Source organism: Symphodus melops (assembly GCF_947650265.1).
Source record: "Symphodus melops genome assembly, chromosome: 8".
Taxonomy (NCBI): domain Eukaryota; kingdom Metazoa; phylum Chordata; class Actinopteri; order Labriformes; family Labridae; genus Symphodus; species Symphodus melops.
The window spans coordinates 7,132,775-7,144,942 of NC_136698.1; the positions used below are offsets into that span (position 1 = coordinate 7,132,775).

The window sequence follows — 12,168 nt, forward strand, 5'->3', positions numbered from 1 at the left end:
GCCGGGACACACTCTTAATATAGAGCTGGTCGGATAGTAAAGTTAAAAGCTTCTTTTAACTTTAAGACGGCGAGACCCACTTCTCATAATCTTTTGACATTTTGTTAAACTCACAAACAGTCGATAGTGTCTCCATTGGACTCGTCATCGAAAATGTGTGTGAAAAGGTTCAGAACTCCAAGTTCTCAACACATTTTTTTTTTTTTTTTTTTGCCTCTTCCCCTCCTACTCTCCCCCAGGTCCATGTCCGCGGCCACAGCTGCTTACTGGGCCTCATTTGTCCAGCTGTTTTTCAAGAGGAGGGCAAACAAAGAGCAGGAACCATTTAATAAAGGCCACAACAAAAGCTTGAACACAAACGCTGCCTGTTAAAAGACTGTTTCACATCGTCTTGACAGACATCGTCAGACAACATTTCTTGCCCAAGCTTGTATTTCTACGAGACGAGATGAACGCTGATAGGATGGACACCATTGGCTTAGCAGTAATCTGTGCCACTTGTGTAATAAGATAACGATCATTGCTTAACAGGCCTCCTATAGAGATGCAGGAGAGAAGGAAGAGGAAGAAATAAGTCGAGCATTAACGTAATGGTTGAATCCCTGATGAATAAGGTAGATACATGTCTGTGGGGAAGGCTGGAGAAAAGAAACGATAGGAGAAAGAAAGGAACAGGTGCCATGATATCACTACAGACGGAGACATAAAACACCCTCCTTCTCTGCCCACATCACGACCATGAACATGTATTATAGGAACAGTATCACTGACAGAGCTGAGAAGATATACATATAAGCTGTTACGAATGGCATTTCATAGCTCATATACTATGAGAGTCACAAACGTCACAGGGAGCCTTTCAGATGCTGCAGCATCAAGTCGTCTTTCAGCATTTATTTATGACATTTATTCATTGTATGACCAGTAATGACTATTGTAATGACATAGTCTCCTCGAGGCATCGCAGCCTTGTTATTACTTTCAGTAATTATCAATCTCAGCCGTTTATACAGCCACATAAAAACATTGTCCCTATGACTGTGTGGAAAAACAATCCATTTATTTATTAAAATGTCAGAGTGCGTACCTAGGTTTTATTAAAGAGGGTAAGTTCCTGGGAGAAACATGATCAAATTTAAACTATGTTAAGTTTAATTTACACAAGATTATTGAAATCATGAAATACAGCTTTCATATTTTTCCTCTTTTTCTGAAGCCCGAGTAAGTGAGCTCATTTTCCAAACTCCTTACACTGACTAATACGACACAAAAATGGTTTTGAATGCTAATCATATCCAGATTAATCCTAATCAAATCTTCATGGCAGATCTAATGAGCTCTCAAACTCGCCCAAAAACATCCCAATTCAACAGTCGCCAAGGTGTCCAACAATACTGACTTTTAATTTTGGCATTAACGTTCTTATCTGTCCTTCTCCTCGACACTTCATCAAGGCTTCCCCGGAGGCAGAAGGATAGTTACCATCCTTCTTTAAACATATTTATATCTAAAGGCCCATAAAGGGCAGTGTCGTGTTTTTCCCATTGTCTTGTTGCTCTCGTTTCAAAAGGGATGTCTCTGTTGTTGTCTGTTAAACAAAGTACATTTCTGTAAGTGCACACACACCTGGCTAATCCAGATGATTCTAAATCTAATACCTCCTCTTTATGATGGTTAAAACACATTTCACAGAGATTTTCACGAGATTTTCTTTGAAGAGATACAAAGCTTGCCCCCCCCCCCCCCCCCCCCCACACACACACCTTCATCCCCACTCTCTATCAGTTTCACACTTTCTTTTGATTCTGTCCTTTTCACCACCTTCTCTTTCTGACACTCCTCTCCAGCTCCCTCTGAAACATACACACTTTTTTTTTTTACAGTCATTGCAAGTCAATTTCATGGGACATATTTGCTGTCATAAACAATCGTAGCATTTTTGATTGTGCAATGTGGGTATCAAATGATGGTCAAAGTGGAGTTTTGATGGGTTGCAAAATGTGTGTTCGGTGTGAATGTGTGAATGTGTGTATGCGTGTGTGTGTGTGTGTGTGTGTGTGTGTGTGTGTGTGTGTGAGAGAGAGTGTGTGTGTGAGTGTGACTGTGTGCAGCAAAAACAGCTGCATAAAACTGCAAAAATACGACAGGGAAAGAAGGGGAAGATTGAAAAAAGGTGGCTGAAAGAAAAGAAGTTGGATGAGGGGGACTGAGAGGAAATGGGAGTGAGGGAAGAAGTTGAAAAGAGCAGAGGGAGGCGGACAAAAGGAGGTGAAAGATGGAAATAAATATTAGTTAATAGAAGCAGGGAGGACGCTGGCAAGGAGAAGTGGATACTAGTTATGAAACAGGACGCAATAAATTTTGGTGACTGCTGTTCATCTGGCCCGAGGGTTATTTTAATAATGGGAAGCCAATTTTTAATAGTGTGTTTTCATCCTTAGTGGAAGAACATTATAGATGTAAAAACCTTTCATTGTTGCTCTTAACTTCTGGAAACAGAGGAAGCTACGCGTACGTTTTTATGTTTTAGGAAACATTTAAAGCGATGAAATGAGAACCAAGCTCGTTGGTCTTTTGAGCATTTACGGTTCATGGATGAATAAAAACCTCATGCAATCATTACAAGCTACCTTTGCATGACAACTATCCAGAGAATTTACTTGTGAAATATGACTTAAAACATAAAAGTGCAAAGAATTCATTTTAATGATGGCTATCCCGATGGCTGGATTACATAGCAAGCACATGGTATTAAACTTTTCTATCCTTAAAGGGATTGAAAGGAGAACGTTTCCTGAATCCGAGACACGAGAGACCTGTCAGAGACAGAAGTGACCCTCGCAGTGAGAGAAACACTTGAACCAAAGGACATCCACATGGTCATGGTGAAAGCTGGGTCCACAGTAACCATAGTTAAAGAAAAAAACAACAACCTGACACTGCTGGATGCAACAACAGGAAAGAGGCAGAGAAACAAACCCAAGCATAAACACGTCGAGGAACATGTGCACAGTCAACATGCAAGCGCACAGCTGCAAGACACCCTTCAGTGTTTGAAAGAGAGCGAGATATAAATCACACTAAGGCCAGATGCAACGATAAAAAGTGAGCCTATGTGTGTGTGTGTGTGTGTGTGTGTGTGCGTTTGTGTGTGAGAGAGAGAGAGAAAGACAGGGAGAGAGGGGGTGTGTGCACATATTATGTCTGTGTGTGTGTGTGTGTGTGTGTGTGTGTGTGTTGTGGTCAGTGTTTGTGGTGAGGTGCAGTAGAAAGTCTATTTACCACGAAGCATTAACTCCACTAATCACACCCAGACGACCAGAAGCAAACACAGCTACGGCGCACGTTTATTTGTGTGTGTGTGTGTGTGTGTGTGTGTGTGAGTGTGTGTGTGTGTGTGTGTGTGTGGTGAATGTATCATGACTAACTACAACTAAATGGAATATAAAGTTGCTCTAAAAAAAAAAGCCTTTGTTGAGGTCTGAAATTTCCAGACAGTAGCCCTTAATTAGTTTGTGTGTGTGTGTGTGTGTGTGTGTGTGTGTGTGTGTGTGTTGCTGTGCATTTGCATGAGTCTCAGTGTTTGTGGTACAAGCATCCCGTAAACAACAAGAGTCACAACAAAGAGGTCGTTACACGGTCCTGAACCTTGCCTCATCTGATTGTTATGTTGGCATTGGACTGTAGTTTCAGTTCACTTACAGCAGCAGCATGTCAGAGAGTCCATAGCTTAGGTGCACAAAGTCAATAACTGAACAATAAATATTTCCCAATTGCCAACTTTAAGAAAATAAGGTCACCTTGAATTTTAAATCAGAAGCTGCTAGGAGCTGATTACAGCAATAAAACATTCATTTAGAAAAGACTACCTGACCAGGAAATAGTCAAACTCCTAACTCGGTGTAAAAATGCAGTTCATCTTTTTTGAGATTCACTGTGTTCATTTTCACATTTTAAGAGGTTTTCAGACTGAAAACTCATGAAGTTACTTGTGTAAATGTTCCTTAGGATCCTTTTTTCTTTTCTTGATGCTTTTTTTTAAACAAGAACTTCCACATTTGTAGGATGTGAATTTAAGAGAGACTGAATCAACCATTTCAGCCACAGGACGTCAGGGATATCACAGCGATCATAGGGTTTTTTGACACAATATGTCAAACACATTTTGTTTCTTGCTAATGGCCTCCGTCTTACACTGTAGATAATCTCGTCATACAAAATGTGCACTATGTTTTTGTTGGAGATAGGACTGATAAAACGTGGATCAGTATTGGGTCTGATATTGACCTTATTCACGAATCAGACTCACATATCGGTCTGTGTGCACTCACGTCATCCATGTCACTGATCAGGAAAGTTTGTGGGGCACTTTAAATGTTCTCACTTTGAAGACATTCAGACCGAACTGTACAAAGTGCTCACAAATCATCAGCAGCAAGACGTTCAGACCAGATGGAACAGCTCCTTCTCTGACAGCCGTTTCAATGTTTGGAGGTGAAGCCAGCAACAATGTCAGCTTTACTGCAGCTTCGTGTAGCCTCACACATAACACCATATACAAGAACACGAGTAGTTAGGAAAATAAAAAATATCAGTATTGGTGTCTGTACATTACAGTATCGGAAGTGGATCGGCTCATTTGTAGTTTTTGGTCACAACTAAACCTGTGTTCAAACCGGTGATGACAGTATTGCAAAACTCCATTCCTGGCAGAACATAATACAGGTGCCGGTGTGGATACAAGTTTACCGCCAGTCCAAACACATCTTTACATGTGCTAGTAAGGTACTATTGTTATCTTTGGTTCCTGCCAGGCTCTGGTTAGCTGTTTCCCATAGTTTCTGGAGTTATTTCTAACTTTAAATACCTGATATTCAGTCAGTAAGATTTAGAATGGATTTAGTTTCTCCAGTATCAGATATAAAATGCCCACATGGTTTTGAAGTGGTGAAGACTCTTTCTCTCCGTCTCTCTTTTTGTAGCTGAAGGAACAAAGCAAACCATCCCAGCTATGATTTACTGTCTTGGAATTTCTCATCCTAGTTTCAGGTGAGAGTCACTCCTACGCTGCCAACATTTTATCACCGCCTATCCCTGTTGGTTCTACCGATCAAATGACAGTAGAGTGACAAAGCGGCAGAGAGAGCTCGAAGCTTTATCTCTGAGGAGAATCAAGCAAGCCTTTGTCTGCTGCAGTCTCCACCCTTCTGTCCGTCTCTCTGCTCTCCTGTCTGCCTGCTCTGCAGCCTGTGTATCAGTTCATCAGGTGTGTAACACCTGTCTTCCATGCCTGTCTAAGAGCCTGACCACGTCCATCTACCTGCATGTATCGGGCTGTCTGTCCCTGTGCAACCTGACCTGCTCGTTGTCTCTGGTCTTTTTCAGAGCATGACTGGTTGGCTGACCGACCTCTGGGCTGATTAGAATTACCTACCGCAGAGCAGCCGACACACACACACACACACACACACACACGCACACTCACACATAAACATGAATGCACAGTCAGCTCATTCAGCCTCGCTCTGGCTCTAGGACCTGGCTTGAACTGCTCACCATCCGCTCATCATCACCACAGACCTGTGAGTGTTTAAGACGTGCAGTCTAATCTGATTAACTACAGACAGATCCAGCTCTGCAGGCAAGGTGGACGTCTTTTCCTTATTTTTAGGAGTTTACATCAAGAAGGAATTTGGGAATATGACAACACACTAGTATATATACATGCTTATGTGCAGACAAACACGCAAAGCTATAATTACAATATTACTCCATACAAGGGAAAGTAGTGGAAAGCCCAGAGAAGCTGTAGAAAGAGAGGTGTAAATAGAAAACTGGTGACTCACATTCTAGTGGCTACACACTAACCACACACACACACACACACACACACACACACTAAGAGTCAAAAACTCAGCGTTCACCCACATGAAGCCAGAGGAAGCATTGTGTGTGTTTGTGTCAGAGTGTGGTGACAGAGTGGGATGAGTAAAGACCTATTTATCGCTGCTGATGTTAGAGTTACTGGAGCTGTTATCGAGAGGTTTTTCAGCGCATGAATGAACGTGTAGACACACAGACTCTGCAAACGCTTTCTGATACGATGCCGTTCTATATTAAGGAGTGATGCTACTCCTCAGGATATGTTTGTGAGGAAACGTGTTTACTTTTTTTCTCAACGTCTAGAGGCTCTTTCAATTCGGCGTGATATAACATTTTCACTGGCCCTTTAATTTGCAGGACTCCCTTGAAAAAGAGGTTTTTGACCTCAATGGGACTTTTCCCAGATAAATAAAGGTTAAATGAAATACAATTAACTCTTCAAAAGGGTTTCCTGCATCACACATCAACACGCTCTTTTCTTGCCTTTTCGGTCTTTTTCATTAGAGTAATGTGACTATTGATTTCTAATCTCAAGAAGGAGATGGCGGATACAATCAGCTGAAATGACTTTCCTCAACAGGGTAGATGAGCTTAGCCTTAGAGAGCTCGGACCACCAGAACAAGATTGGAGTGGAGCTGCTGCTCCTTTGGTGGCTCCTTAAGGATGTTCGGGGCATCTGATCACCTCCCTTTGGAGGTCTTCAGGGCATGTCCACCTGGAAGGAGACCCCGCGGGGGGGAGCTCTCTGGAGGGATTATATATCCCATCTAGCCTGGGAACGTCTCTGGATCCCCCAGGAGGAGCTAAAGAACGGTCCAGATAAGCGGAAGAAAATGGATGGATTTCTAGATTTAGCACTTTGATAAATTGTCCAGAAGAATGACAAATTCCTGTCACAGTTTTTCGACAGTAGAACGACATTCTTTGTCTCATAAAGACACACCCACATATCACCATTGGCCCAAATAACCAGGACCAATATGGGTCAGGGTCTTTTTATAGATTTATAAGTGTAACCTATGTTTTGGGACATATTCCATGTCATGAACTCTCTGAAGAACAACGTTGATAACTAAGTCAGTGCCAACTATTGAGGTCCATTTTACAACATTTAAGGTACCGACCTGAAGAATACTGGAAGTCTAAATACCCTTGGATCTCTACACGAGACATTAAAAACATGTAGTTGATAGGAACACATTTTCTTCACATTTGATGATTAAGTTGAAAAAGAGTCTCGGCTCTTTAACTACCTCCCAGTTAGTAGATCTTGTTTCCTATGCTGCTGTTTGATGCTCAACATCTGACTACTGCCCTTCACTTCATAAAAGTTTAAACCAAATGTTCCCTTTCTCACACCTCTATTCCAGAAACTCCACACATACATACACACACAGTTAAACACACTGCAAGAGTCATCCAGAGGCCACCCTCATTACCCAATGCACAGGTGGCCGAGGTCTTTTCTGGATGGACCAGGACCAGACCAAACTTTCCCTTTTTACATGACCATATGCAAACACAACCATATACACTCATAGATATGCACACACTTTCTTCTACACACCTCGGAGCCACTGGGGCTAAACTCTGCGGTTAATGACTTTCCCACCCACTACACAGCATGCACATGTTAAAGCCGTTAACGATAAGTGGCTTTTCGAACTTGGTAACGTCCTAATGTCCCCGTTAATCTCACATTCCTCACTACAAAGGCCACAGAACACAGGCCAGCCATTTCACAGAGATGACTTCTTTTGTCAACAACCTACAAAATGTTAAGGTTACCTTTAACCCTCTGATAACTGATGCAGGGAAGAGTATTGATTAAAAAGTTACTGTTTATCCATGTGAATGTATTATTTCATATTGTATTATTGAAGGAAGGCTCAGACACTCACACCATTTAAACTGACTGACTACTAGTTGCTCATCCCTCATTACAAACGTTCCCTTTGATTATCTTGCTGTAACATTTTAGAGGACTGTGCTGTTATAAATCAATTGAAAAATCAGTTGGGCTGAATTCAGAATTCTTTATATTTGGTACACAAGATACCACTTAACATGGGTCAATACCTGTAATGTCAGGGGAGAGCGTGCTGACAACAACTCGACAATGAATTCAGTTGCTCTGTGGCTTCTGTACTTGAAGGAATAATGTTTGATAAAAATAGCCATTCATTTGATAAATTACCTTTTGGGGGTCACGTAGGGGTTTAAATGCATGTCAAACTAACATGCTAAGATTCTGGCTTAAGAAGCACCAGGCATAGAAACATGCTCTTCACTCCTGGTCTGTCTTTTTATTATTATTTATTTGAGCGCACTGGTGGTGATGTCTGCCGCTCACTCCAGGTCATACTTCACCCAAGTGTCAGTACAAACTCCTTGATAAAGGACAAAGTGACTATAGGTACCTGTAGGTGTCTGAAGGCAGCGGTTAGTTGGGTCATGTGCAGAGTGAGGCACCTGGACGTGCATCTCGCGCTGTACATTTTCTCCTGAACATCCTCCTGCTCCGGTGAACTCCTGCGGGCGCGAGTCACCGCAAAAAACACCGCGCACAGGAGCACCAAACTGGTCCGGCACATTGACATCACACTGACAGGGAAATGAAACCTTATAATGTTCCTCCTCGTGTCCCGTCTCGTCAGCGTCCTTCTCTCGCGACCCTATAAGTTCAGAATGAAAACACTACGGCTCTGCTGAGTGCGCGCGTGCACGGAGAGAAGCAGCTTAACGCTACACGCTGACACTCCCACCACCGGTGTGAGTGCTGCCACGCGGAGTTATAGTAGTCTCAATCTGTAGTAACCCTAACCAACGGTATCATCTTTTTTCTCGACGTTGTACATAAATTCTTTCTTTAATATATCAACTTCTCCAACTATCATCACAACTGTATCACAGTTGTAGCCTCTCTCATCCACCTCCATCTTTTTTGTTGGGGAAAAAAAAAGATCAATGAGGTTTGGCTACAACACAATGCAGGGTTATTTAATCATTGGGCTACTTATTTGATCCATTAGGTACAAAAATGACACATTTTCCAAAAGGAAACTTTACCATAAAATGTCAATTGAAAATTCTGCGATGTATATTTGCCTTATCAGCATTATATTATCACCAACTCCAATAATTATCCTCTTCTACATACAGCACCTTCACACCCACACGTGCATAGGCTACCTTCACTTTACTCTACACCTTTGCACATCATCATTGTGCTGCATTGAATAGGCTGTCATCTTCTTAACATCAGTTATCTTCATCATAAGCATCCTTACATCTTGTGCTGTCTTGTCTTTTTTGTTGAACTCACTTGAACCATCCTCACAAATAGCAACTTTTAACAACAACAACAATGAACTTATTGTTCAAAATAAAGCTGCTGCTATAAATAGATGTTTTAAAACATGCAGATGAGAGTGAAGCGAGAGAAGACATTTATAGCCCGATGGTTTGCATGACACGCTATTGTTTTAGGCCTATTAACACTTTCCTATTAACATTTTATAAAACAAACCTCCCTTTATAATCCAGGAACACTCTCCAAGGGTATTTATTAAAGCAGACCAATAAACGATCACTTATTAATGGGAAAATAGAGTTAAAGAATGTGTTGAGGTAGGTGTCTGTCACAGAGCCAGTCAGAGCATTAGTCACCACATTTCAACTATAGCTGGAGAGCCAAGAGGGGCTTATTAGATCCAGAGCCAAAGCAAGATGTTGAGGACACTTTGAAAGCTCTATCTGTATATATGAAACTGTATTGCAGTGGAGGAGACGTCTCAATGCTGGCAATGAGAGGTAGAAAGAATGACATAGGTTTTAGGTTAGGGAAAATAAAGATGTATAAATATTTAGTGAGTACTGGAAAAACTGTTGGCCCTGACATGAAAAGTAGACTTTTAATTCTGTCTTCATTATGGGATTACTGCATACTGTCTGTAGGCATCTAACGTCAGGACCACAGGTTAACTCTCAAAGATATCTAGGGATGTTACCATAACTAATGTTTTAACGTGAAATAATTAGCACATTGTGTGTTATTGCCTTAGTGTGGACAGTTTTCAACAGATGAAGAAAATAGAGGTGTGTGTCTAATTTCAAGGCAGACTGATAAATCAGGTCTGCATCATTTAACAAAATAAAATAAATAAACAGCTGACATATGAGTATCAGATATGTTTTCTACTGTGCAGAAACATTTGTAAACAAACTTGTTTTACAGTGCAGATAACGCAGTAGCCAATATTTTGGGTGATATAAATACATTTGTCAAGACATGGTTTGTCCAGCAGAGGATGCTCTGACTCTCAACACCGTCTTCTATGTAGCAGCACATCACCACTGAGAAGAGTGGTGTCATAGACTAGATTGGTGATATATATATATATATATATATATATATATATATATATACATATATATACACACACACACACACACACATATATATATATACATATACATATTAAGTGGGTTTTCATTTTTCTTTACATAATGACAATAAAAATCCACTCTATTGCAGTTCATTACATGTTGACTTAAAATAAGAGACAAAATGTGAATGAGTATTTCAACATTATCAGTCACTGTGTTTAAATGTGTATATGTTCGTGCATGTGTGTGTATGCTCACCTGACCTCAAAGGACCTGTGACACTTTTTAATTCAGTGAGCATAAAATCAATTCTTAATACACTAAACCACACTCTCTTACACATGTTCTGTATATATTCACACGCACAAGCATGGAGATGCACACATAGGCACCCTTTATCTAAATGCCTGAAATGATATTTTCATATGTTCATGAAACACCTGCTCAAGTTACTAAATAAACCATTAGCAGAGTAAAGACTCTTAACAACACATACTCAAACATCACACAGTATCACGCTCACACACTCTCACACAAGCACAAGTATACACACTGACGCACACACGTAACAGAAGCAGTCGCTGTCTGTCCAAATATGCTCGTTGATTAAAGCCAAATGTCTTTGAACTGCATGAAAAGAACGAGAGAGACGATAGATAAAGAGACAGAGAAAAAAGGAAGAAACAAAATAGTCTTGGTTTGTTTCTTTCAAGAATTTGGCTGTTACTGGAAATAATTAATTCTAAACATTTTTGCATGAATGTATTAACTGTATTGTTGGTAAATGATTGATTGTCCTTAACTTACAACATAAATAAGTTTCATTATTTCCTTCGAGGCAAAACTGAAAATGACTTTGAACTTCACAACAGACAAGCTGTTTCCATTTTCAAATATAATCTTCGTGTTTAACATGTCACGTCTGAGCCTAACCGTGTCATGTACTGAATCCTATCTGTCTAACTGTCTCTGTCACCATCTTGTGTTGTTTTTGTTTCTGTCTGAGATCATTGAGGTGGTCAGAAGTGATTCCCTGCAGCTGGTTCTACTCACAGGTCATCTGTTGGTTCCCTGATTTCTTTCACCTTCAAATCTTTAAAAGCAGTTTTCAAAAACAGAGGGTCATGAATGGGGCTACAGTGTCACTGTGTGGCATACAGCAGTAATTGCAAAAGGAAAAGTGGTTGTGTAAAAGACAATGCTGTAAAAATCATTGGTTTTAAATTAAGATTAAACAGTCTAAATGTTTATTTCAAGATGCTGTGACTTAAGTTTTTAGGACAAGCTGACCATATTGATACCGAGTACAGACTTGTACAGTAGCTGTATTCCTTAATGATATGATATCATTATAATATATATATATATATATATATATATATATATATATATATATATATCATTATTATTTATTTTTTTATTTATTCTTTCCAGTGTTTTATTTTGTAGGTCAAATAAAGATAAAAGGTCAAATAAAGATAAAAATAAAAATAATTATTTTTGTTTTGTCTGTTTTATAGTTAGGGAAAAAAACCCTCTCCACATTCCTAAAGGTCACCCTGATGGTTGAGTGAGGCCTCTGTTACTTTTTTTTCCCAGCACAATGTGGGAACATTTTCTCCAAGTGGAAAGTTACTGGCATAACTCCTGTTAAGCCTTGATATGAAAATGTTATCTTGACGATAAAACGATGTAGATAAAGAGCAGAAACAACACCGTTTGTGTGCTGGTGCCCATGTGTGCCTGTAAACCAAGGTCAACATAATCCACCTAGATGGAGATTTAGCTGACCTTGAGTGGTCTCCTCCTCCATTAAGACTCTTTGCTTCTCTCTACAGAAGACTACGCTGGATGTTTCTTCCTCTATACAGGACAACGTCAACTCTTAAAAGTTT

The 12,168-nt window shown here is 40.2% G+C and overlaps 1 protein-coding gene across 2 annotated transcripts in view; it reads right to left on the minus strand.

Annotated features, from left to right (window-relative positions):
- Positions 1-12,148, minus strand: part of anos1b (anosmin 1b) — a 43,068-nt gene extending 30,920 nt beyond the window's left edge. Inside the window, exon 1 of one of the 2 annotated variants that reach the window (XM_079350192.1) lies at positions 12,065-12,148. Coding sequence is in view for 1 of the 2 variants with exons in the window: in XM_079350191.1 (XP_079206317.1) it covers positions 8,305-8,484 (180 nt within the window). In the remaining variant the exon portion in view is untranslated. Of the gene's footprint in view, positions 1-8,304; positions 8,635-12,064 lie in introns of those variants that run through there. The other variant, XM_079350191.1, reaches the window with a different exon arrangement.
- Positions 12,149-12,168: the final 20 nt, after the last annotated feature.